Raw genomic sequence first — 26,985 nt, forward strand, 5'->3', positions numbered from 1 at the left:
GCGAAGCCATATTTCATAGAAGTATGGACTTGACTGGAGCAAGTCCAGTGGAGATTTTTCTTATGAGAATGCCGAAATCTTATAACTTAGCCGCAGGGATGCCATTCTCTACCGAGAAAAACGGAGAACGGAGAATAAAACACCCCCGTGCGATAACCGCAATTCACCCGGGTGAGATTTTTTGTTCCTCTCCACAGATTATTCGCACCCCGGTTTCGAAAGCCACACACACCTAATTCCAATAGCTCCGGCGTGCGACAATTTGTCACTGTAGAGCACCCCGGTGACAACACAGGACCGACTGGTTTAAGCCACGAAAAAGCAAAGACAAAAACAAACACGATGGTGTGCATAATAATAGAATCAACAAACGATGAATGTTTCGGGCGAGTGGTTTAGCTTCGAATGTATTGGTAAACGCAATAAGCCAAGCTAGCTGCCGTCGCTGTCAGCGTTGCCACATTTAAATCTGTATTTTCGAGGCAAAAAATCTTTTTAATCTGTATAAAATCTCAAAAATCTGTATTAAAATCTGTATTCAAAATTTTGATTCCGGATACAAACATTGCACTACGGTGACCTTTTTTATAATGCGTGGCGCACTAATCTAGTTGCCCTCTTCATTATTGCGAACTGCGACATTTGTGCGATCTTTCAAATCAGTGTTAATTCTGTGATTTTGCTACATGCAATCCGCTTTTTGGTTTGGTTGTACTAAAAAATGTGACTTCGAAACATTGCACGAAATCCAATTTCTTGTACAACGAACAAAATACATATCCGCTACCGCTACATGTAAAAAATAAGGTCACGCCAACTTTAAAGTGGATATGTTTCGTAAAATGCAACGATCTTTGTCCATCCGGGGTTCAACAATGAGATGGGAGTTTTAAATTGTGTCAATTGTCTCTGATCAGTTTCTGTATTTAGTTGTAATCGCTGTATACTGCAAGAAAAATATTCACAGCAGCTGAAGTAACTCAATGATATTTAACTAGGTACCATTAAAAGTTACATTTCGTGTAATGCATTGCCTGATCTTGGTATATGATTTTCGGACACAGGTTTGAAAACTGTTGTCTTACCGTTGCATTGATGCAGTTCCGAACTATAATCTGGAAGATTTTTCTCATTTGTGAGCATGGCAATTGATGGCTTGAACGTTGGATCATCAAAGGAGATTATTCTCGATTAACTCAAAGCATAATCAAAATATCATAGAATTTTTTTCATTTGCTGAAAATCTGTATAAAATCTGTATAAATTTCCAATTATCTGTAATCTGTATATACAGATTCTTGGTTTGAAAATTTCAAAAAATCTGTATGTTCACTGAAAAATCTGTATATGTGGTAACGCTGGTCGCTGTCGCTCTCCGTGGTGAAAACATTTTTTCACTATAGTGTGTGTTCGCTCTGTCGTGTTGATTAACAGATTCTCTACAGAGGTTTGGCTTAAAATCTCTGCGGTGCGTTTCAGTGAATCTCTACCGAGAATCGAAAACCGAGCACGTCGGTGTTTCTCGTTAGAGAAATTGCAAGCCTGCTTAGCCGATCAGGAAACGACATGTCCTGCGAAGAAGCTTGCCATCCAAGCACTGCATCTAGAAACTGGCCCACGGTGAGGGCGACGGATTTCATAAACAATGCCTCCATCGGAGTCAGGAACACCTTCTATTACGGCTTCAGGCATATCCGGCAAATGTCCGAGAACTTGGTCAGGTTGAACGTCGTCGTGATGGAACCGATAGAAATGCACTCGCCACTCCAACGAACCGCTGATGAGCACCGACGAGGCCTTCCGTGCTGTCGTGGGCCAAGCTTTCCCATCGATGAACTCCATCACACAACCGACTTCAAAAACTAATTCAGTTATGACTATTCCATACTAAATAGGCTAAAGTATGCCAACTAAATAGAGTCCTACGAAAACCTACTAAATTGACTAATCCTCCCCGATAACGTAGATCAACTTATTGTGCTACTAAATCATACGTAATTGTGTGAGCCTACTCATCAGCCGATTTAGTATGGCACCTATTTCATATTCAAGCGTAGCCCGATTAATCGGCATACTAAATAGGGTCATTTATTTAGTAGGGTGATTCGTAGCCAGACTAAATCGGCACCCAACTAAATATGTGAACGGCGAAATTTTTCATCTGTCAAATTTCCTATCGGGAAAGGCCTTTTTCTCAAGGTTTTCTGTTTTCTTTTTAAAATTAATCTGATTGTCCGTTTGTCTCTAAAAAAATAATCAATGATTTTTTTTTCGGACCAGAACTGCCTAAAACGCAGTAACAACATGGATATTATCCTGCAGCTATCTCACCAAATATACCAAAAATGAGTCCCAAATCACCTGATCAACTTTCGGAAGAAAACTGCTTCAAATCAAGGCAAATTCTTGATTCATCCATATGCGATCTGCTAAAATGGCCAAAATCAATCGAAGTGATTTTTTTTTTCAAAAAACGATTTATTATTTAAAATTCGTTCAAACCGTCCAAAACACTTTTAAGGCATTTTCGGACATTTCGAAAATGTATTCTCGAATGTTTATTTTTGTTTATCTTCCCTTTTTGTTTTGTGTTGTGACTGGGTGCGTTTAGTAGACGATACATTTCAAACGAAAATCTTAAAAAAAATCACGTTACATTTTAATGTTTTGATAATAAAACTTAACTGAGAATCGAGTTGTTTCTGCTGCAGTCATGGAACAAATCTGTCGGCTGTGTTTGATACAGGAACATGATCACTTCGAGCCACTATTTTCCATCCACCAAGAGCGTTATATCATTGCCGAAATGGTGATTCTGTGTACAGGATTGCAGGTATAAATTATAATTTAATTTTCAATTTGATTTGTTCATTGAAATTACGGTAGCCTTAAAGTTACATGCAACTGTATTAATTTTTATAGTTCCGAAAGAAGACAAAAATTATGCTGAACGAACCGTAATCGAACTCTATTTATTTCACGTTAAACTTAATCGTTATTGGTAAGGTTGTAATAAATATTATGATAAAGTTAATGATACACATAATTTAGCAAAAATAATTTTACCGACTTTCAATTGAGTAAATTCACATCTTCTAAGTTTGAAAATTATAAAATGGATTCTTATTTTTTAGGTAGCTGAGACTGACAACCTAACGCAGTTAGTTTGTAACGTTTGCGTCGATGAGCTTAAGCATTTCATGAAGTTCCGTAAACAATGCTGGGAGAACGAATCCTATCTAAGACAGAAGAATAATGAGCTAAATTCAGGAAACGAAGAATTGTTCAGCGATAAATTTACAAACGGAAAATTAGTTAACTGTGAAATCCTCTGGGAAGATGGTACAGACTCCCAATTTTCTTCTGAAAAAGAGTACGGCGAAATTGAAACAGTTGACGACACTGCTTCTACCAAAACTTTCGACCATGGATCAGTCAAGGAAGAAATCTACCTGTATGATGGAACAACTGATCAGGTACTGAAAGATGATAGCAATAGTACTATAGTTGAAGAAAACGATGGAAATGGTAAATTCGAAGATGTTGTTCAAATTCAAAAAAGAAAATTGAAACGCAACATAAATTTAAAAGAAGCGCCATCCAAACGAAAAACCGTTGATATGGTTGAAGCTTCTAACATTTCCAGATTGGTATGTTGCGGTTGCCCAAGCAAAATCTTTTACGCTGAACGCGAGCTAGAAGCGCACCGGAAAGAACAGCACGAGAAATTCCGCATTGTCGATACCGTTATTCGACCATTTGAATGCGAAACATGTTATCAGAGATTTCTTACCAAGAAACAGCTCGAGTTGCACAAAGCACGTGGTTTAAAGACACGAAAATACGTTTGCAATTTTTGTGGAAACTCTTTTCTAGCATTCAGCTCCCAGAAGAGACACGAAGAAGGTTGTTCAACAACGGATAAAAGCTACTCTTGCGATGAATGTGGTAAACTTTTCTCCCAAGTCGCTTCCCTCCGGAATCACCAGAAGCTACACAACTCGGAAAAGCAACACGCCTGTCCGATCTGTGGGAAGAAGTTTCTTAAGAAGTTCCAAGTACCGATCCACATGGTCACGCACATCGATGAGCAGCCCTTTCCGTGCGATCAATGTCCAGCTCGTTTTAAGCGGAAGCACGCACTCCACAATCATCTCAAACACCACGCTGATCCGACGCCGTACGAGTGTGATCTGTGCAGCGAGCGATTTAATAATTTTAGCGCTCGAAAGCTTCACCGCCAGCGAGTGCACGAGGGTCGGGAACCATTCAGGTGCGACCTATGCGGTGCTAGCTATGGGCGCAAAACGCGACTCGATCATCACATTCGTCGAATTCATAGCGAGGAAATAGGGATGGTGGGGGATGAAATTGTAAAATGATGATTGCTGGTAATAAAACTACTGTTTTAGTTTAACAAAAAAATAGTCCTTTTTGTAATTTTTTATGTTTTGTAAGTTTTGTAATTTGCCATTAAATTGATTGTTAATTCCATTTATGGGGAACTTGTCTACTACCGAACACTTGATGATTTTTTACAAAAACTTCATAAATATATTTTTGCAAATATTTGTTCCTATACTGATTTGAAGAGTATCAATATTCTGCTCACAAATCTGTATTTGGATTGAATTAATTAACAACATATAGAGAAATAATTTTACCTATAATAGTTTTCACTCGTTCCCAAAAGTGTTGTCAATGGCCGGACACTACGAATTACTTCACCAAAGTTGTCATCAGTGGCAAAAAAACTGAGGAAAATTACACTGTACATTTTTGCATCGGTTTCCAGCAAAAAAAATTGCTGGAAACGTTCAGCAATCCAAATTTTTGCTGGAAACCAGCAATCGGTTTTCGAATTGCTGGATTTTTCAGCATTCGGTTATGCGCTTGTCATTTTTGCTGAAAAATCAGCAAACGGTTTTCAAATTGCTGTTTGCTGGAAAATCAGCAATCGAGTTGTCAATTTGGAGTTTGTTTTTGTTTCGTACGCTGAAGTAAGGTGAGATTCTATTTTACGAATTTAGGTTAAATTATTATAATTATTTTATTTTCCTCTATATTCTAGCAATCAGGCATCAAGTCAAGGATGTTTTTATTGTATTCCATATTCCATAGAAGATACTAATCAAAACTATTTTTACAGGTGGCGGATGATCAACACTTTGGCACAAAGCGGCCACCCCAGAGCCGGTGTTAGAAAGTGGTGAAAAAAAAGTTTTTTTTTAAATGAATAAATCCCTTATTGAAAATGGGAGAAAATAATTGTTTTTATTGCTTATTGTATGCACAGCCAATATTAAACTTTAATTTTGAATTGAAATAAAAATTTCATACTAAATACTGCCGGTTGTGTTGAAAGAAATAGCTGGTTTCCAGCAATCTGGATTGCTGATTTTCCAGCAATTTGAATTGCTGGAAACCAGCATTAACGTTTGCTGTTTTTTCCAGCAATTGAAATTGCTGGAAATTTTACTGGAAAGTCAGCGGGACAAAAACCAGCAAAATTTTGCTGGTTTCCAGCAAAAAAAAATTTGCTGTGTAGAGTGCCTATAAGAAGAGTGACGCCAATGTCAAAATTGGAATAGCGATGAGCTATCAGTGTCGTTCCAAACGAACAAATGACCTGTCAAATTCTGCCTGAGAAGGCTGAATTTGACAGGTCATTTGTTCGTTTGGAATGACACTGACAGCTCATCGCATTCCAATTTTGACATTGTCGTCACTCTTCTTATAAGAAGAAGTGCCTATATATAGGCACTCTAAGGAAAATTACTCAAATCACTTGTACGAGTATTGTGAGTAAGTGTTTTCGAATATTGAACGTTCTATGAAGCCTTTTATATACTTTTGTTTTTTTTACAAACCCGAATGAAACATAAAAAAAAACCAAGAACAAAATTGTTTATGACCGGACAGCAAAATTAAAAGTTTTTTAAAGGACCAAAATATTTTCGTTTTTGAATCTTTATTATCTGCTAACCATTTAAGGGTTTCAAGATGAAATAAAGTTGAAAACGTACCGGAGGCGGTCAAATCCGAACTTTAAATGATGATTTTTCCTTCTAAATAGATCGTGATCATTGCTGATTACAAGATTACGATTATTTATCTAATTACATACTGATATTTAAACAATAATTGGCTGGCAAAAAGGGCTAAGAAAGATGATTGTGTCTTAAATTCAGAAAATAGCGCCTCAAAGTATGCAATGGCACTAGGGTTGAGACATAGTTTTGGAATTTTCTTCTTTTGACATTTATAAATTATGAACCAAACATGACCAAAACAGTCTATTGATATTCATTTTTGAATTTTTTTTTTTTATTTTTTCAAAGGACTTTGGCCCCCGGAATGAGGGATCAAGTCTCCCTTAACTTCAAAAATATCGTAATTTTTTTACTTCCACGAAAATGCTTCTAGTTCATCTACGGGTTCATGTATCGTTCCAACTTTTGGAGTATATAAACTTAAAATTACCCGCTGTCAGAAAATGCAAAAGCCGACGAGTTGCTAAATTTTTCCAAAAAGTTATGATAAAAATAAGAATAGGGGATCAAGTATCCTCATTCTCCCCTACGAATTGTATTACCACATTTCAAACACCATATCAAATCGCTATTTACTTAATCACCATGCACGCTCATTTTTCTATAACCATATTTGGCTGAAAAATAACCATTTTTCGGGTTTTGCTGTAGAACTGTAAATATGGTTATTTTTTAAGAAACGATATGGTTAAAATTTAAACCATATTCGAAGTTTCGGAGCGTAAACCATAATATGGTTGAAAATTTAACCTCAACTTATCGGGCCTATTTTGTATTCGATTATTTGAATAGTCCAAATTTTGTTTTTTGTGGTGTTTTCTGTGTTTTCTGAAAGAGTATAACAAGATAACAAAAATCATGAACAATCACGCGAAGAACAGAGCAGAAGAAAGAAGTTCGGAGCCGGAGGAAATCAATCATCCAGTCAAGCCACCCAGCTAGCAAATAGAGACTTGGCGAGCCGGTGCCGAGCAGCATTTTCCGGATCCGACCCAGCGAATCAACCGTTATAACTGTTCAGGATGGATGGATGTATACCAGCAGACAAGAGCAAACAGAATTATACCGTGTCAGTGCACAGCGAACACCTAAATCCGAGCAGCATTTCCCGCATCCGGATTTATGTTTTCCCAAGAGGCTAGACCAACTTTCAATGCATCATGAAGCAATCTGCCAGTATAAGTCTTTTTACTATTTTTTTATCGACCGTAGAACCATGACCATTTGCTTCCTTTTCAGCTCCACTGATTTGGCGGATCCGAAACTACGTTCGTTGTATGTTTCCGGAAACATTAAATATCAGTTCAGGAAATCATTTTTTGCCCTGTCGTTCTACAATCTCATCAAGTAAGTTAGATAAAAAAGTTTTCACCTTCATTTAACACCTCATTTTGCTTTTTAGTGCTCAGTTGGATTGGAACAAGCACCCGAAGATGTTCAACAGTTCGCTCGAAGAACAATTTTCCCGCAATCAATCAATCCCGGACATGCATCTGATGATGGCAGCATCAATTGAACTCAAACACAACCTCCCAACCAATTGTACATCACAATATACAAAATAAACTATTGCGAATTACTGCGTTTTTCTTAAATATTGCAAAATTTCAATTAAATTCGTTGATCGAAACAAACGGCTCTTTCAATTAAGGTTCAATTTTAACCATTTTTCAACATCTCCATAGAAATTTTATTCGGTTGAAAAATAACCATATTCAAACTTCTCCCCTAGAAGTCATTTTATGACTTCTCATGGAGAACTCATAAAATGGCATTTCCCGGGAAAAGGTCAAAAATGGTTATTTTTGATTCCTAAATGGTTTAATAATTTCTAGCGTGTGGTTTTATAACAAACCTCCCATAACTTTTTATGTTGTTCTTAATGTCACAAAATAGCAATACAGATTTTGAAAGCAATTCATTCAGTCCTGTATGGGAAAACACAATTTTGTATTCATAAACCACCAGAATTGTGCTGAAAGTTAGAAAAAAATGTAACCCTGGATTTTAATATTCCTTGATTCTTGCAATTCTTTTCATGTGAATAAAGCACACACTTGAGAAAATTCTAAATGCTCATGCTTATGATAAATACACAGCCGGATCTTGTCAGCATCCCGGTGAGAAGTAAAAGTACATTTACAGATGAGTAATCTTAACTCGGCCGGGCCCACTGTGCAGTATTGAACGCAGAGACAACTGGAATCAAGGGAGGAAAAAACGTGGACAACAGTACCATACGTTTCCATGCACAGCAAATTTTTTTTTGCTGGAAAACAACAAAATTTTGCTGGTTTTTGTCCCGCTGACTTTCCAGTAAAATTTCCAGCAATTTCAATTGCTGGAAAAAACAGCAAACGTTAATGCTGGTTTCCAGCAATTCAAATTGCTGGAAAATCAGCAATCCAGATTGCTGGAAACCAGCTATTTCTTTCAACACAACCGGCAGTATTTAGTATGAAATTTTTATTTCAATTCAAAATTAAAGTTTAATATTGGCTGTGCATACAATAAGCAATAAAAACAATTATTTTCTCCCATTTTCAATAAGGGATTTATTCATTTAAAAAAAAACTTTTTTTTCACCACTTTCTAACACCGGCTCTGGGGTGGCCGCTTTGTGCCAAAGTGTTGATCATCCGCCACCTGTAAAAATAGTTTTGATTAGTATCTTCTATGGAATATGGAATACAATAAAAACATCCTTGACTTGATGCCTGATTGCTAGAATATAGAGGAAAATAAAATAATTATAATAATTTAACCTAAATTCGTAAAATAGAATCTCACCTTACTTCAGCGTACGAAACAAAAACAAACTCCAAATTGACAACTCGATTGCTGATTTTCCAGCAAACAGCAATTTGAAAACCGTTTGCTGATTTTTCAGCAAAAATGACAAGCGCATAACCGAATGCTGAAAAATCCAGCAATTCGAAAACCGATTGCTGGTTTCCAGCAAAAATTTGGATTGCTGAACGTTTCCAGCAATTTTTTTTGCTGGAAACCGATGCAAAAATGTACAGTGTGGTTATAAAATGTTTTTAATATTCACGTTGGTAGCACATTTGCTAAAATTTACTGTGCTCCTTGATGATGGCCCTTGAGAGTGCATCCTTCTGTGGATGGAAATTAGGTGTTTCTTCAAAAAAAAAAAAAAAAAAAAAATGAGATGTTTTTTTTATCTGTGGTGTTTCTGCACGATTTCCAAAACATTGCGGTATAAATTGAATTAATTGATAAATTGTAATTGTATCATATCTGTATTGAACGTTTGATCAAACCACATGTTTCGGATTTTTAGGCACCATCATCTCTGGACATTCATTTTGGATATTACAGTGCCTATACTCGCTCTTGAAAATAAATATTGGAAGAATAGAGAAACAAAAACAAATAGCAGTTTTTCGAAATTACCTCTTCCAAAGGATTTTGCAGGAGAAATGTCAAACTAACTTTTGAATATCGATATAGTTAATTTACAGTACATGACAGTAACCATGACTGACACAGTAACCCAAACAATGAAAATGTGTCGTGGTCGTCGTAGTTACGAATCATAACGAAGAAAAAAATTCATATTATTCAAAAACTTATCGTTGATTTAGGCAGAGCAGAGGAAATGTTGGTAAATCTCGCAAATTTTAAACCTGGAACATGATTTCAAGAACGAGCACATGAACAAACTGTCAGGTTCCAAGGCGCAACATAATTTATAGAATCCTCATATTTGTACGACGGTTTCATGCGCATAAGGCGCATCTCACTTCTCATCCAGCCACTTTTTTTAAAAGCATAACAGTTATTCAACATATAATTAGAATTTAAAACCGAAAATGTTTCCGAAATTGTATTTCTTGAGTTGGAATATTAGTCTGTGCTAGTAGATTGCAATAGAAAAAAAACCATCGAGCTCTCCGCAAACGTCCGCACGTCTCATTAAATATGAACGTTTTTTATATTTTCCAATTTTGAAAATTCTGAGGTAGAAACTCCAGGATTGGAACATCAGTTGAAAATAAATGAATAAAAAGGATCATGGAACAAACTCACCAATTGTTAAAGTAGGAAATGTGTTTCCTCTTGCAGCCGATCATTTAACGATGTCAACTGCTGGAAGTGAATGAAATCAACGGAAAATCGGGTCGTGCACATACAATGAAACACGCAATTTTTGATCACTATGCTTTATCGATTAATCCCAAGAAAAATCACAATTTTACATAACAAACTACTTTAACTTAAAAAATTGCATTTTTGCTTAGAATGATACCAAATTTCATGTTGAAGCTCGACATTCGTTAGAAGTTCAACAGAATTTGACTAAACTAAATTAATGGACACAACGTGCAATACCACGATTGATGTTCGGTAACAGATGTCAGCAGTAACATCTTCCACTTTGCTTCATTTCATTTACGAGTCCAAGCGATGGCTGTTTTTTCATCGCATGCAGCTGTAGCATCCCGCATCCCAATAACTTAGAGGAAGGGAGAAGAATTGACCTTTTCTTAATTTTACTAGATATGTACTCACAAAAACAGCAGGTAATCGAATTCGCCTTACCAATGGAAATAAGTACCAATGTACGTTTTATGCATGCGGGCAAATCAATTTACGTTCAGTCGCCTGTCTCAATTACACAATGCACGTCGCCAATTTGTGGTGTTTTGAATAGGGATGGACACAGAGCTCGACGTGGACGTCGTAACTATACTCTGCCCCGTCCTGATGGACGTTTTTTTGTTGTTTGGAAACAGAAAAATATCCTCAAGCTGACTGCCTACCTAACAAAAAAAAAAAAACGACCAACGAAAGAACCGGGCACATTTTATCCGTCGTGGCCAGTTCACATAACTTTGGAAACTCAACAGCTTGGATTTGTAGGGTAACCAACAGGTTGGCAGCTAAATGGGTCATGTCGAATTCAATTTTGAAAAATTGGAAAGGAAGGTTGACTTAATTTGACACATTTTGGGACCTTTAGATTCTCAAAACATGAAACACAGAATTTAGCTGATTCTGAAACTTATTGTCATTTTGCAATTTCTAAACTCCTCTTAACGAAAGGAAAAATTTTTACAATAAATTTGTATTCACCAGAAGTCAATTTCATACCAATTCCAGTGAAATTATTACATTTGCGCTACGATGTTTAACAAATCATAAATATTTGTGAACAAATCGGTTGAGAAACAAGAGAGATATAGCGGTTTTAGTCAGGAGTGTCAAACTGACACTCCAAGAACTCGGGTAGGAAACTCTGGAACGAATAAGGGTTATAGCACCAATCTTTCAACAAAATACAATAACGGTTCTGATAAAAATTTAGGTGAAAACTTGTAAACCATTAACGCATTAACCATTGAAATTTAAAAAAAATAGTATATTTATGATTTCCATGTTTCAAAATGACTGTCACAACTCAGACCGTGGCTCCAGAGAGTAAACACTATGCTCCCTGATTAATATCTTTCCTAAATAAAGGCGTTATACGAATGTTCCCAGATGAGAACGCGAGTACCATAGAAGGTTTTTATTTAGGCATCATTTTTAATATGAAATATTAACTGTTTTCTTACTTCTAAAATTATGGTTAATTATATTGTCTGGAATATACAAAAACGACGATTAACAGTACTTAGTATATGCATGTTGTTCCTCTAAAATATTCTTATTGACCAGAAGTCCGTATTTATGATAACCTACTTTTAGTTTAAGAAGTTACAAATTTTCAATGTATTTAAAGAACGATATGGTTCAATGTTCTGCTTTGTGGAGTTCAATGTTCTAGATTTATTCCCACCAGCTCAAAACTGCAAAATAGTGGCTCCAGAGAGAAGACATATGTTTTATTTATAAAGAGGAAATCATCGACTACTTTGAAATATATGATTTAATTATTGTTGCTTCTGTTGCTGGAGTGTTTTTCATTGAAAAAAAAAAAGAAATTATACTAAAACAAATATTCGGCCGAATATTCGTTCGAGTTTATAAGAAAAAAAATAAACGAGTTGCCATCTTTTTCTTCTATCTTCTTAACACTCAATATACCGGCACTCTATATATACCTATTTATACCGCTGGGGGTCAAATGACCCCTAACACATTTTCCGCTAAAACTTTCTTTTTTCTCAACCGATTTTTACAAAATTTATAGTTTTGGAAAGCTTGTAACGTGACTCAAATATCAGCAGCAACATGTGAAAAGGGTATAAAAGACAAAGTAAACAAAACCGGTTTTCAGTGGATTCTAATAGCCCAATATAAGCTCTACTTAACACAAAAATCGTTTTTAGTTTTTCAGTTTTCGTAAGATTTATAATGCAGTTTGAGTAAAGGATCTAAAAAATTTAGAGCCATAAAATGACATTATCCTCACACAGATTGTTTTATACACCCTTTACTCCACAACAAAGCAAACGGTCTAGATGCAAAACATTAAAAGGGGAAGAATGCGGAAAGCTGTTCACTCACTCCTATCGCGAGAACCATAAGCTTTTGTCAAAAAATAGGGGAAATTTTATCTCCATCTCACTCACACATATGAGACATACAGTACAAAGCGAAGGGTGTATAAAACATTTAGACGAATTTCATACTCCAGCTAGGGTCTATAAACAATTGCGGGCTATTTTTTCATGATAACACCGTCGTATCGATAAAAACATATTTAAAATGATCCTTCGCACCGTTTTGACCATAAAGACTTGGGAGATTCCTCGTGAATTTTAATTAGCGATTTAAAAAAGATTGCAAAATTTTCAAACGCGTTTTTCTCGAAACGTCATAAATGAACATAGACCCTTTTCTCGTGTTGCTGCTGAATTTTACACTCTAAATAGCGGTTCATAAGAAGCATCTTATGAAAACTGTAATAAGAATTTGCCTGAGTGTAGCTGAATAAAATCATATCAGCAGCAACACGAGAAAAGGGTCTATGTTCATTTATGACGTTTCGAGAAAAACGCGTTTGAAAATTTTGCAATCTTTTTTAAATCGCTAATTAAAATTCACGAGGAATCTCCCAAGTCTTTATGGTCAAAACGGTGCGAAGGATCATTTTAAATATGTTTTTATCGATACGACGGTGTTATCATGAAAAAATAGCCCGCAATTGTTTATAGACCCTAGCTGGAGTATGAAATTCGTCTAAATGTTTTATACACCCTTCGCTTTGTACTGTATGTCTCATATGTGTGAGTGAGATGGAGATAAAATTTCCCCTATTTTTTGACAAAAGCTTATGGTTCTCGCGATAGGAGTGAGTGAACAGCTTTCCGCATTCTTCCCCTTTTAATGTTTTGCATCTAGACCGTTTGCTTTGTTGTGGAGTAAAGGGTGTATAAAACAATCTGTGTGAGGATAATGTCATTTTATGGCTCTAAATTTTTTAGATCCTTTACTCAAACTGCATTATAAATCTTACGAAAACTGAAAAACTAAAAACGATTTTTGTGTTAAGTAGAGCTTATATTGGGCTATTAGAATCCACTGAAAACCGGTTTTGTTTACTTTGTCTTTTATACCCTTTTCACATGTTGCTGCTGAATTGTTTTTCATAAGAGTCTTATAAAATTCTTCTAATACTCATACGAAGTTCTTATGAAAAATAGAAGAAACGGCATTGTGAAAAAATGATGAACACATTCATTACATCAGTCATGTATTTCGTCGTCGTCAGAAGCACTCATCATTTGTAAAGTTACTACTGTTACTGAATACTTTGATGTGATTTTGTTCTTCTAAATGGTAAGTTTGAGTTGAAATTGATTTTTAGTTGAAAATATTTGTAAACTCATTTTTTATTTACTTCTCAGCTTGGTTACCGGCAAAAAGCGCGAAGACGAAAGCCCGAGGCGCAATAAAACTCTTTTATGGAACCGGCTATTGAAATGCAGCTGATTGTCACCATAATGTTTTTTCATACGAATTAATCAAAAAATAAAATAAAATGAAAAATGATCTAGAATTATTTTTATTTTCTGTGACATTTCTTTTCCCATAAGACTATCTTATGAAAAGCAACAACCCCTCATTAAAACCGGTGTTCATCCTTTGTGTCACTGAACTGACCTTCGAAACCGAATGTGCCATTGAACGCACTCGCGCTGAAGTGACAGCTGTAGAATTCGAAGATGAGTTAGAATGTAGGTGAGAAGTGAGTTCAGGAGTCTAGGCGGGAAAATAAAAGCGAGATAGATTGTAAACAAAACAAAGATTGTGGAATTTCAATGCCAGTAGTATCGTTTGGTGATCCGAAGAAACTAAAGCTAATTAGTGCACAGTGGTTTTGTAGAAGTTAAATACTTACCCTAAATTTACAAGCTAAGGTAGGCCTGAAATGAAATTGGAATAGCGTAACGTAGATTCTAACTCCTAAACTATTTTAATCCAGGCATTAGCGAGTACTTGTAGTACGGAAGGGTGCGAAGTGAAACTGCGCAGGAAAATTGAACCCAGGTATGCTTGTACTTAGACATGAAAAGTGATGGATCCTAATGTGCAACCGTTTAATTTAGGTTACAATACCACGAAGCAAAGCGATTTGATTCCGGATCCCCAGATTGAACCAAACACGAACAAAGGTGAGAAATTCATAGAGAAAGTTTAGTTATATCTCTAACCAAAGTCTACTTAAGGTGTAGGGACTAGCGGAAGCGAAGAGCTGGAATCGAGGCAGAAGAATACGGTAGAAGTTCACTAAACGTAAGCAAACGAATTATAAGTTAGAATTTCCCTATTATAATTGCAATTCATATCGTAGGAATTTAAAACGTGTCCCGGTAGAGCTTCGTACGAATAAAGGGAACGTTACGAATTTGGAAATTGAGCTTTATTGTTACCACAATCCGGAAGTAACAATTTTACATTTTAAATTCGTTTACGAAAATGTCCGATTCAGCCAGCACCGCAGCCACTGCTGCCCCAAAAGGTAAGAGCTTAGCGAGTAGTTCCCCTAAGGCGAAAAGTGATACCCCCCCTCAACTCAAGTCCGTTGCTCTTGGCCCTAACACTGGGAACGGCAAATCGAAACCAGGCACGACAAAAAATAAAAAGAAAACCTCTTCCGAAAAACACTACCCTATAGCCAATAACAATGTTAGCCATACTTCCTCCGCGAACACGGTCGTTAATGTCGGTCACAGTTGTGGGACCTGTAAGTCAGTCGATAACAGCCGGATGGTTCAGTGCGATGATTGCGATGGATGGAACCACTTTAGTTGTGTGGGTGTGAACCAAAGTGTGGAGAATAGAAAGTGGAATTGTGCACAGTGCCAGGCGAAGAAAAAGAAGAAGACGGGTGCTACGAAGGTTGCCAGGAACACCGCTGCAGCGAAGAAGGTCGAAAAGTCGAAGCCGGAGAAAACCAGCGACGGGAAGAAGAACAAGACTCCATCTACGACGAAAGAGATGGAAGATTCTTTGCCGAGGAAACCCGTGGGAACCACGAAACCACCCAAAGCAGCATCTGTTAAGTCAGCGGGATCGAGAAGGTCGGCGAAAGCGCACCTGGAGCTGCAATTGCAGAAACTCGAAGCAGAACAGAAGCTGCTAGAAGAGAAAAAGAAGCTGATGGAGAAACACTTCAGCATTCTGGAGGAGTTGGTCGACCTGGAGGATGAAGAAGACGCTGATGAAGAGGAAGTGGACGCTGATACTAAGGTGCAGAACTGGTTAGGCGCCACTGGTGGAAGGCGCCAAGAAGAAGAAGAGGAATCTCCTAGTGCGGATGAAGAAGAAGAGTGCTCCGACGACGAAGAAGAGGAAGAAGGTGGAGAAATGGATTCCAGCGATGATTCCGAGGAGGAAACGGTGACAGACAGCAGCGATGACTCTAGTGAGGACGAAAAGAGAGGAACTAACGAATCCAGCTTCAATCCGAAGGGTCGTTCTACGCCAGCAAAGAAAGGTGAAAACAGGCGAAAAGACGCAACCAGTAGCCGGTTAACTTGTAACCTGACGCGCAATCAGCTCGCCGCTCGCCATGTTGTCGCTAAGGACTTGCCTGCGTTCTCAGGGAATCCCGAGGAATGGCCGATGTTTTTCTCCACTTTTGAGAGCACGACCCGGATGTGCGGCTACACAGACGACGAAAACATGATTCGGCTGAGGAACTGCCTGAAAGGAGATGCGTTTGCTGCCGTTCGAAGTTTTCTTCTCCATCCGAAGACAGTGAACAGGGCGATGGATGCGCTCAAATTGAAATTTGGACAGCCAAGGTTTATCATCGAATCTCTGAAAGAAAAGGTTCTTGCCATTCCACCGGTCGACCCTGAGTCGATGAACGCGATGGTCGATTTCGCGCTGGACGTCCAGAACCTGACGGTTACGATCGACGCCTGTTGTCGGAAGGAGCTCAAGCAGGATGCTTCGTTGCTGAACTCACTGGTTTCCAAGCTTCCGGGACCAATGCAACTACAGTGGGCGAAACACTCCAGAAGTATTCGGAAGGTTAACCTGAAGACTTTCGGCAAATGGATCTACGAAATAGGCGAAGACGCATGTCTGGTTTCGAAGCCGCGTCAGACCAAAGTATCGTCCCACAACCAGGAGCCACGCAGGAGAACTAAGGCATACGTGAATGCTCACGTTGAGCACCAGGGGGAGTACCACGCTCATTTGCCAGGAGGTAGTACATCATCAGCCGGTGCCAGAAGAGCCTACCCCACAGCGTGCATTGTCTGCGGGGGATCTTGTGCATCTCTCGCTAACTGCCTAGGCTTTCGGGAGTTGTCATACGATGGGCGGTGGGCAATCACACGCGAAGCCAAGCTGTGCCGGAAATGCTTGAAGCGCCACAGAGGAGGATGTGTGTCCAGGAACTGCGGAGTCAACGGATGCACATGCAAACATCACCCATTGCTGCACAAGCAGCTAAACCCAGAGTCCGCGCCCATGCAGCCAAACTCAGAGTCTACGCCCATCCAGACTGGAGACAACGCGCAACGGGAAGAGCGGTCCTGCAACACTCACCTGTCCGGGTCCAGCGCCGTCCTGTTTCGCTATGTTCCAGTCGTGGTGCATGGAAACGGGATTGTGATTCAATGCTACGCTTTCTTGGATGACGGATCCTCGCTAACGCTTATGGACCAAGACCTAGCAGATGAGCTGAACCTAAAAGGAGAACTTCGTCCCTTGGGCCTCAAGTGGACTGGAGGCACATATCGAACAGAGGACAACAGTCAAATCGTTAGTTTAGATGTGTCCGGACTTAAAGGAAAGCGGTATCACCTGGAGGATGTAAGGACAGTGGAGGAGCTGCAACTGCCGTCTCAAACGCTCGACGTGACGCAGCTTCAGAGAGATAACCCCTATCTACGAGGAATGCCGGTAGATTCGTACACTGATGTCCGACCTCGTCTGCTAATCGGAGTGCAACACGCTAACGCGACGTTGGTCAGGAAGAGTCGAGAGGGCGAATCCGGACAACCGATTGCAGTTAAGACCAACCTGGGATGGACGATCTACGGAGGAGTGCCGACGGGAGAGTCGCATAGTATGGTGCACTATACGTACCACGTTTACGCCTGTGACTACCAGATGCAAGATGATGCTGACGGGAAGCTGGATCGCGCGGTGAAGGACTTCTTCTCTCTTGAAAGTCTAGGAATAACAGCACCCACTAAGACGATGCGCTCCGTCGACGATGAGAGGGCCCTCAAGCTGTTACGTGAGCTAACCAAATTCGAAGGCGAGAGATATACAACCGGCCTGCTCTGGAGATACAACATCACGCATCTGCCAGACAGCAAACCGATGGCGCTGAAGCGGTTCTTGAATCTCGAGCGACGCATGGCGAAAGACCCGGAGCTGAGGGGAGTACTGCAACAGAAACTGGCTGATTACGTCACCAAGGGCTATGTTCGGAAGCTTACGAAGGAGGAACTGGAGGAAAACCACGAGCGTGTCTGGTACTTACCAGTTTTTCCGGTCATCAACCCCAATAAGCCAGGAAAAGTTCGACTCGTCTGGGACGCCGCAGCAACAACGCATGAAGTTTCGCTGAACTCTTTACTACTCACGGGACCGGATCTGACCACTCCGCTTGTTTCCGTGCTCTTCAAATTTCGCGAACATCGATTTGGTATTTGTGGCGACATCAGGGAGATGTTCCACCAGGTTGGAATTAGAGATGAAGACCAGCATAGCCAGCGATTTCTGTGGCGAGATGAGAGAGAGCTAGGTGAACCCAGTGTTTACGTTATGCAGGTGATGACGTTCGGGGCGTGCTGTTCTCCATCAAGTGCACAGTACGTGAAGAACATGAACGCGGAACGTTTCAGCGAGCAATTCCCAGCGGCCTCTGCGGCCATAGTGCAGTGTACGTATGTCGACGACATGTTGTGTAGCACAGAGACCGAAGAGGAGGCGATTGAGTTGGCGAAGACTGTTTGAGACATCAACAATCGAGGCGGGTTTGAAATCCGTAATTGGATGTCCAACTCCGTTGGCATACTATCAGCGCTTCGTGGAGATTCATGTGCAGATAAAAGCCTCGACCTGTCATCCAGCCTAGCGACCGAGAAAGTATTGGGGATGTGGTGGTGTACTAAGACCGACTGTTTCACTTACAAAATCAACTGGGATCGGCTAGGACGTGAGCTGCTGGAAGGCAATCGTTGCCCTACGAAACGTGAGGTACTCCGCACCCTGATGACCATCTACGACCCTCTAGGTCTCATCGCGCATTTCCTAATGTTTCTCAAGGTCCTGTTACAAGAGATCTGGCGGACCCGAGTAGGCTGGGACGAAAACATCGACGATAAGTGCTTCGAAAAGTGGCGAAAATGGCTGCATCTTCTTCCGGACGTTGAGAACGTCAGTATTCCACGGTGCTACAGGATGTCTTCATCGCTTGGTCATTGTGGTACCCTCCTTTCAGTCCACTCGTAACACCTTGTACACTACAGGACCACTCAACATAGTACATTTACTAGTTCCTGGCTGCTACCCTATTCTGCGTGCCACTCACACAATGCACTCCACTTTCGACCATGTTGAACCATTGCTCTCTATGCCTGGAGTGTCGTCATATAAAAGTTGTTCGTATGCCTAATAGTTTTCCATAGCTTGTATTCACATATCACCACATCTCCCTTTTTATAAAGATTGAAATGTGAATATCCTCCGATGTAGTACAAAACTCCAACATCACCATCGTTAAGTAAAACAAGATGTTTGAAATAACTGTGTCCCGAAACTGAGGAATTACCCAACACGTTTATGCGTGTTGGACACTCAGTGTCATACTCGAGGAAAACGTTCCAACTGCCAATGTTCGTGGCTGCCCAATCACTCAAATATCTCACGAGATCCTCGTGCTATTCCCCATTGGCAAGGTACCTACATGTGCAGAAAAAGGAACAACGAATTTCAATATCTGAAACAACACTCAACGCATTTATCTTCTTTCGATTTTTTCAACAATCCTGAAGATGGCCTCATTTCCTTCCAGAGTCCTCTCGCCAGTGATTGCCACTTCGAAATCGGCTTGACAAAAGGATTTTTATTACATCCCAGCATAATCAAATCTTAACTCGAAAACGCCGCTTCTATACTCTCTGATATTATGACTGTTAAGCTAACAGTTGAATAGTTGGTTTTAACCCTTTTTTTTACGCCTAAGAGAGTAACGAAGTTGGACTAACCTCCAGATCCTGAGCGCGTAACCGACAGATACCGTAAGGCAAACAAGTAGAAAACAGAAAAGAAGGCAAGGCATCCATAACCAGCTTCGCAAAACCTCATGAATGAAAACTAAGGATGGACTTCGATGTCTTCGACCTGTCTACAAGGTCAGCATTCTAATTTTGCTATCCACCTCAACGGCTTTTAGAAAAAAACAATAGTTTTAAAATGATCCGACATCCAGGCCTATTTACTTGCGTCTAACGATCAACCCATTGAATAAGCGGGATCGCTTATCATCTTATATGTTAAATCTGTGTATGTGTGTATGTCGAATTTGTGGGCTAAGGTCGTAATGCATTTCCCCGTTCTAGTGGTCGAATCTTGACCCTTACACATGGAACGACCGACACCATGAAGATAATTCGAACAGAAAGTATACTCAGGAATAGCTTTCTTATTACCTGCTGACTCACCAAAAGACAATTCCTGCTTTCCCTCGCCGCTTCTCTCAACAACCATCTATCCAATCAAAACACATTAAACAAAAGGACTCCGTCACTTTGTTAAAAGTTGAAAAACTTGCTACACGCAACGTCGTGTTGTTCTTCAGCCACAATTTCCTTCTTTGTGCTTTCTAATCATAGAGAAGTCTGAGCGAGTCAATAAGTCTTTTCTTGCTTGCGAAAATATTCACTGTATCGGCAACTCTCAAATGGAAACCAATACTAAGTACGGAGCAACAGTTCCATGGAGTTCAACGCAACACTAGTGCGGAGCTTGTTAGTTAAAGAGACTACATACATGTTTACATACTCGTCCTCAGAACAACTTATCAATATACAATCCTCATACAAGGACATGCGTCCCCGACCTCCCGGGTAAACAAACACGATCACACATTCCTCGCTCTCTCAGAAAGTTTTGTATCTTATACATTTGTTTTCTCCCCTCGTTCAGTGTTGCACTTAACTTGATAAAAACAAATACAAATCGAGCCTAGTGTATTGCTACCTCACTCATTCATACGCTCTCTAGCAACATTGACAAAATTTCCAGAGCACTACCGCCCGATAGCAGTGCGACACCAGTGCAACACTGCCCGAATAAACAAACAAAATGGCAGCACTTAGTGGTGCACCAGTGCAACACTCGGAATTAACCAATACGGTATAAGCATCTTCCAAAATCTAGTAACTTGTTGATCATTTCGTGGCGCTTCATCACTTCTGGTGATATTCATAATATCAAGTCACGTTCCAGAAAATAAGCTTACAAACACCGAGAAACATTTCGATCCGAGGACTAAACACCGCTTATGCATATAATTAGTCTTCGCTGGTCGCTCACAGAAACATTTTTCATCATCCAAACAACAACAAACAAGCTTCTCAACCGTGTTCGAAATCATGAAACTTTGAGATTGGCTATTTACCTACAGAGTAAATCAGTATCTGCACCATTTCTTCACTCCAGAACCGATAGTGGATGATAGTTTAGAAAATATAACTGATATCCTCAAATATATTTGGTTCCACAGAGTCATTAGTTGACTGCGTAAATATTTTTCCAAGTGTTTCTGCCCTTACCTTTATTCAGACTGATATCTTTACAATGTCTCCTCCACATCTGAAACCACTCTCACTGTATAAAACTCTGACCTCTGAACGTCCACGCCCGCCATGAATGGTCCCGAGCTCACTATGGTAAATGCTTACGACCAGAAACACTCCGACTTGTTCTGTGTTGACCGTTGTATTTTAAAAACAACGATTAAATCATCGAGTCTATTTTAAAAATCTCCTGAAAACCGACCCCAAAACTGCCAATACAATTGGCTACTCTCCTTTTCTTCTTTATCAGACGCTTTTCGATTTGAGAATCCTATAACCCTCAAAGAAGAAACGAATCTAGACTAATTCTCTAAAATAACTTCTGCAATTATTTTTTTTTTATATATATATATTTTCTGAAAACTGGAAGCGAAAAAAAATCTATACTTTAATTTTATATGTTTACCAATATCATCACCCCCTAAAGAAACTGACGTGCTCAAAATAATGAATTCTAAAATATTCAGATATGCATGAACTTTATAGTTTTAAGTATCTCTATAACCAAACAATCAATCAATCATAAAGAAAATTTTAAAATCTCTTACGCGATTCAAGTTTTAGTGAATCAAAAACACCAAATTTGTTGAATTTAATCTATTTTATTAATCGTCTTCCGTGGTCCTATGTTATTGTTACAATACCAAACTAATTTTGTTTTCTGGAATTTCGTTTAGAACTTGAGACATACAATCCTCAAAAAAGGTACTATTATTCAATTACAATTATTTTCCTGTTAATGAATACCCTCTTTCTGCTTTTGAGTTTGAGAATTTCACCATTCACCATCTCTAAAAAACTACATTTGTACTTTTACTCCTCTTCTACCTTTTTCTTCTGTATACTAACTTGAGCTGGATCCAAACCTCTCACAGGATAATTCCTGTCACCCTGCACGGTACAACATACCGGCCAATTGATCTGCCTCTCTCGGCCCAGATCTCTCACAGGACGTTTCCTGTCACCCTGCACGGTACAACATACCGGCCAATTGATCTGCCTCTCTCGGGCCCAGATCTCTCACAGGATATTTCCTGTCGCCCTGCACGATACCCATATGTATCGGCCAAAAACAATCCTCACAATTGTTTACTTCGCGAAAAATTCGCTCCCTGCACGATACCCATATGTATCGGCCAAAACAATCCTCACAATTGTTTACGTCGCGAAAACTTCGCTCCCTGCGCGGTATAAACACCGGCCATGCAATTTGTTTTTATTTTTTCTTTTCACACTCGATCGATATGTCGCATCCTAACCCTAATGCCTTCCGCAGTACCCACAACGCAACCTGTATTCACTTTTACTTATAGTGTTTTCGTTTATTAGCAGTGGTAACCTAGTTACCCAAGTAACCATAAGCACTAAAGCTTTGCATTTTTATAGCTTTACACCAGCATTCAAAGGCTAAATTACACTATATCAGCACATCAAGTGCAATTTTGCATTACAACAGCCCTTCGAGTGGTATGCTGCATCATGTTAGAATTATACCACTCTTTTAAAATGCAACTTGCATTCTATCAGCTTTGCACAATGCTTTTGAAATGCAACATTGCTCTAAATCAGAATAACAAATGCTATATTTTCTAAGCATTAAATTGGCATCACACAAGCTTGCTTTAATGCTTTTAAGCACTATGTAAGCACTACAGTGGCATTAGGCCAAAGCACATTAGCATTGATTGATGCTGAATCAATGCAAATTTAGGGCACCGGTTGCTAGAAATTTGATTCAAATAGGTCTTTTTTTTCAAAAATTTAACGCGGACCTGATAGGTTCACAGGCAGAGTCAATGTCAAATGTCAGAGCCACATATGTCATGAGTTCGATTCCAGGTCACCTTCACCCGAAAAATAAAAAAATATCATGTAGAAAATTCAATCCGAGAGATCTCTTCAATATGCATAAGCGAATATAAAAATAATTACAAATTTAGTATCATGGCCGAAAAATGAACCGATCAAAAATCCAAAATAATTTTTTTTTCGCATGGTCGAACCTCATTCGAACGCCATTTGCATTTTCCCAGCATTTTGCCCGCCAACGCTGTAGCTTCAACCAATGCTATAACAGTGCTTTTATAGGGTTATACCAGTTTCTGCACTAATGCAGCAGTTAATTTCGCCAAACCTGGCTCACAGAGCTAAAATGATGCACAGAATCAAGCTCTATAGCTGACGCTAGAGCAGAGTTGATGCTAGATTTTAGTGCTTATGGTTACTTGGGTATGCACGGGTTTGCCCTAACTGCTGTTATTGTGTTCATTTATTAATTTAGAAGCCCACTAGCTTTGCCCCGCGCCAATGGAGAAAACGAAAACGGCATAAGGTGGTAGCCTAGCCAAAATGCGTCGCGAAAATGTTCTGTAGTGACGTCACTTTTGTCATGGTAGCTATGTTTACGAAGGAAAACTTGACTACTATCTTTGCAACGGTTCTTTCTCATCATCTCTCTTTCCATCTCATTTCCCACTTCGTACTGGCCAATATCACACACCATCAAAAGGTTCAGTACATAGGGTACGCAGGAAATAAGCCATGAAGTGCCGAATTAAGGAGCAACTTCCTTAATTCTCTCAAATATTTCAACGAATCATGATTAGATCGTCGCAACCACACGACATGATGGACCTCCATGGTCTTAGCTGTCTTCGAAAAAACACAATGCAAATAACAACAAACACACGCGATTCAATTGGATTCAAAAATATCAGTCTTACCTGAATCCCATCCTCGTCGCCAATTTGTGGTACCCTCCTTTCAGTCCACTCGTAACACCTTGTACACTACAGGACCACTCAACATAGTACATTTACTAGTTCCTGGCTGCTACCCTATTCTGCGTGCCACTCACACAATGCACTCCACTTTCGACCATGTTGAACCATTGCTCTCTATGCCTGGAGTGTCGTCATATAAAAGTTGTTCGTATGCCTAATAGTTTTCCATAGCTTGTATTCACATATCACCACAGTCATCACACCGAGATCCAGATGCACACTTTTGTCGACGCGAGCGAAAATGGCACGGCAGCAGCTGTCTATCTCCGATTCGTGGAAGGCGAAAACATCGAATGCAGTCTCGTCACCGCTAAGAGTCGTGTAGCACCACTCAAGTATCTCTCGATTCCGAGGCTCGAACTTCAGGCGGCAGTAATTGGAGCCAGATTAGCTGCGTTTGTGATGCAGGGACTATCGATCAAGGTTGCCCGTCGAGTTTTTTGGTCAGACTCCCGCAACGTTATCGCCTGGATACGTGCCGACCATCGCAAATACAACGCATTCGTCGCCGCGAGAGTCAGCGAAATCCTAGATCTCACGAGCGTATCGAGCTGGAAGTGGGTCCCAACGAAGTGGAACGTAGCGGACGAAGGCACGAAGTGGCAGTGTCAACCCTCTCTGACGAACGACAGCAGATGGTTCAAAGCACCAGAATTCCTGTGGCAAGCAGAAAAAGAATGGCCGGATACCCCGGAAAAACTGACGGAACCGGTGGAAGAGCTGCGAGCGTGCGTCAACGCGCACTTCCCAACGGAAAGCGAGATCATCCCAGTTAAAGACTTCTCAACCTGGAGACGATTGGTCAACACAACCGCCTACGTTTTCCGATATCTACGCCAGCTTCGACCAAAGAAATTCACCCGCACCATCGAAATCCTTTCGAGCGAGGAGATACACCAAGCTGAAGAATACCTTCTCCGCACCGCACAGCAAGACGTCTTCCGAACCGAGCTCAACATTCTCCGACGCGACGACCGCAACGCAACGATTCCCAAGCAAAGTCAGCTGTACAAGCTCAACCCGTTTATCGATGAAAGAGGATTGCTGCGCATGCACGGGAGAACTGGAGCGTGCAAGTTCCTTGCAGTGGAAATCGCAAACCCTATCATCCTTCCGCGCAACCATCCAATAACGAATCTTATCGTTGAAAGCTACCACCAGAAGTTCCATCATCAAAACCACGAGTCAGTCATCAACGAAGTTCGCCAGAAATACTGCATCAGTTGTCTACGCAGAGTATACGCCAAGGTCAGGTCCAACTGTCAACGCTGCAAGCTGCGGGAAGCTCGTCCGCGTCCTCCAGCAATGGCTGACCTACCAAAGTGTCGACTAGCAGCTTTCGTTCGACCGTTCACACATACCGGCATCGACTATTTTGGACCGATGGAAGTGGCTATAGGGAGAAGGGTTGAAAAAAGGTGGGGGGTTCTGTTAACTTGTCTCACTATTCGCGGGGTCTACCTTGATTTAGCTAGCTCTTTAACAACAAGCTCGTGCATAATGGTGATCCGCAACTTCATTGTGCGACGAGGAACACCTTCCGTTTTCTACAGCGACAGAGGAACTAACTTCATCGGAGCCGATCGGGAGTTGAAGCAAGCCCTGCAAGACGTCGACCAGCACAAGATGGCTCAGGAGTTTGTTTCGGCGACCACCACTTGGTGTTTTAATCCACCGGCAGCTCCCCATATGGGGGGGAGCTGGGAACGACTCGTGCAGTCCGTCAAGCGCACCTTAGTGGAACTGCAGCTACCCCATCGCCCGAAGGAGGAAGAACTGAGGAGTGCTCTGGTCGAGATCGAAGACATCATCAACGCACGGCCGCTTACCCATGTACCCATCGAAGACGAGGCCGCACCAGCGCTCACACCGAACCATTGGTTGCTGGGCAGTTCCGACGGATTCAAACCATGGACCGAACTGGAAGTCAACTCCATCGCTTTGAGTCGAGGTTGGCATCTATCGCAGCAGATCGCTAACCACTTCTGGAAAAGATGGCTGCGGGAGTACCTGCCGGAGATCACCAGGCGTTCCAAGTGGCATCAGAACGTACCACCGATCAAAGAGGGTGACATCGTGGTCATCGTCGACTCCGAGCTACCAAGGAATTGCTGGCCCAAGGGACGAGTTATCGGAACGGTAAACCGAGACGGGCAGGTGCGTACTGTAACAATAAAGACGGCGAAAGGTGTCTACGAGAGACCGGCTGTAAAGGTTGCAGTGATAGACGTGAGAGCTAAGGAGGAGTTTGCTGACTCAGAGGCGGAGTCAGCAAACTAGGGGGGAGTGTCACTGAACTGACCTTCGAAACCGAATGTGCCATTGAACGCACTCGCGCTGAAGTGACAGCTGTAGAATTCGAAGATGAGTTAGAATGTAGGTGAGAAGTGAGTTCAGGAGTCTAGGCGGGAAAATAAAAGCGAGATAGATTGTAAACAAAACAAAGATTGTGGAATTTCAATGCCAGTAGTATCGTTTGGTGATCCGAAGAAACTAAAGCTAATTAGTGCACAGTGGTTTTGTAGAAGTTAAATACTTACCCTAAATTTACAAGCTAAGGTAGGCCTGAAATGAAATTGGAATAGCGTAACGTAGATTCTAACTCCTAAACTATTTTAATCCAGGCATTAGCGAGTACTTGTAGTACGGAAGGGTGCGAAGTGAAACTGCGCAGGAAAATTGAACCCAGGTATGCTTGTACTTAGACATGAAAAGTGATGGATCCTAATGTGCAACCGTTTAATTTAGGTTACAATACCACGAAGCAAAGCGATTTGATTCCGGATCCCCAGATTGAACCAAACACGAACAAAGGTGAGAAATTCATAGAGAAAGTTTAGTTATATCTCTAACCAAAGTCTACTTAAGGTGTAGGGACTAGCGGAAGCGAAGAGCTGGAATCGA

General features: G+C 40.4%; 4 protein-coding genes across 5 annotated transcripts; all 4 read left to right on the forward strand.

Annotated features, from left to right (window-relative positions):
• Positions 1 to 2,128: 2,128 nt before the first annotated feature.
• On the forward strand, positions 2,129 to 4,510 carry LOC129755671 (zinc finger protein 99-like). 2 transcript variants are annotated; one of them, XM_055752288.1, is made up of 2 exons: positions 2,129 to 2,833; positions 3,135 to 4,509. In XM_055752288.1, the coding sequence occupies exons 1-2, from the start codon at positions 2,714 to 2,716 to the stop codon at positions 4,380 to 4,382; spliced, it is 1,368 nt and encodes a 455-aa protein (XP_055608263.1). In that variant the 5' UTR covers positions 2,129 to 2,713; the 3' UTR covers positions 4,383 to 4,509. The 2 variants fall into 2 exon arrangements, with proteins under 2 accessions (XP_055608263.1, XP_055608264.1); XM_055752289.1 differs by lacking the exon at positions 2,129 to 2,833 and adding an exon at positions 2,916 to 3,001 and having other exon boundaries at positions 3,135 to 4,510.
• Positions 4,511 to 7,088: 2,578 nt separating this feature from the next.
• Positions 7,089 to 14,211, forward strand: LOC129753883 (uncharacterized). The gene is made up of 4 exons (XM_055749734.1): positions 7,089 to 7,229; positions 7,293 to 7,400; positions 7,456 to 7,595; positions 14,063 to 14,211. Exons 1-4 carry the CDS (start codon positions 7,207 to 7,209, stop codon positions 14,209 to 14,211), a joined length of 420 nt encoding a protein of 139 aa, XP_055605709.1. The 5' UTR covers positions 7,089 to 7,206.
• Positions 14,212 to 14,945: 734 nt separating this feature from the next.
• LOC129753884 (uncharacterized) lies at positions 14,946 to 18,452 on the forward strand. Its single transcript, XM_055749735.1, has one exon. It carries the CDS (start codon positions 14,946 to 14,948, stop codon positions 18,450 to 18,452), a length of 3,507 nt encoding a protein of 1,168 aa, XP_055605710.1.
• A 39-nt stretch (positions 18,453 to 18,491) lies between these two features.
• Positions 18,492 to 26,361, forward strand: LOC129753885 (uncharacterized). The gene is made up of 2 exons (XM_055749736.1): positions 18,492 to 18,889; positions 24,276 to 26,361. Exons 1-2 carry the CDS (start codon positions 18,492 to 18,494, stop codon positions 26,359 to 26,361), a joined length of 2,484 nt encoding a protein of 827 aa, XP_055605711.1.
• The last annotated feature ends 624 nt before the right edge of the window (positions 26,362 to 26,985 follow it).

Source organism: Uranotaenia lowii, chromosome 3, assembly GCF_029784155.1.
Source record: "Uranotaenia lowii strain MFRU-FL chromosome 3, ASM2978415v1, whole genome shotgun sequence".
Lineage (NCBI taxonomy): Eukaryota > Metazoa > Arthropoda > Insecta > Diptera > Culicidae > Uranotaenia > Uranotaenia lowii.

Bases quoted from the DNA above. Each gene is read 5' to 3' on its own strand.
- LOC129753883 (XM_055749734.1), top strand. From the start codon at position 7,207: ATGCATCATGAAGCAATCTGCCA. The intron at 7,230-7,292 runs GTATAAGTCTTT...CTTCCTTTTCAG, and splicing joins CATCATGAAGCAATCTGCCA to CTCCACTGATTTGGCGGATC. The intron at 7,596-14,062 runs GTACATCACAAT...TTTTCCCATAAG, and splicing joins ACACAACCTCCCAACCAATT to ACTATCTTATGAAAAGCAAC.
- LOC129753884 (XM_055749735.1), top strand. From the start codon at position 14,946: ATGTCCGATTCAGCCAGCACCGCAGCCACTGCTGCCCCAAAAGGTAAG.
- LOC129755671 (XM_055752288.1), top strand. From the start codon at position 2,714: ATGGAACAAATCTGTCGGCTGTGTTTGATACAGGAACATGATCACTTC. The intron at 2,834-3,134 runs GTATAAATTATA...CTTATTTTTTAG, and splicing joins TTCTGTGTACAGGATTGCAG to GTAGCTGAGACTGACAACCT.
- LOC129753885 (XM_055749736.1), top strand. From the start codon at position 18,492: ATGTCCAACTCCGTTGGCATACTATCAGCGCTTCGTGGAGATTCATGT. The intron at 18,890-24,275 runs GTGCTACAGGAT...ATATCACCACAG, and splicing joins GAGAACGTCAGTATTCCACG to TCATCACACCGAGATCCAGA.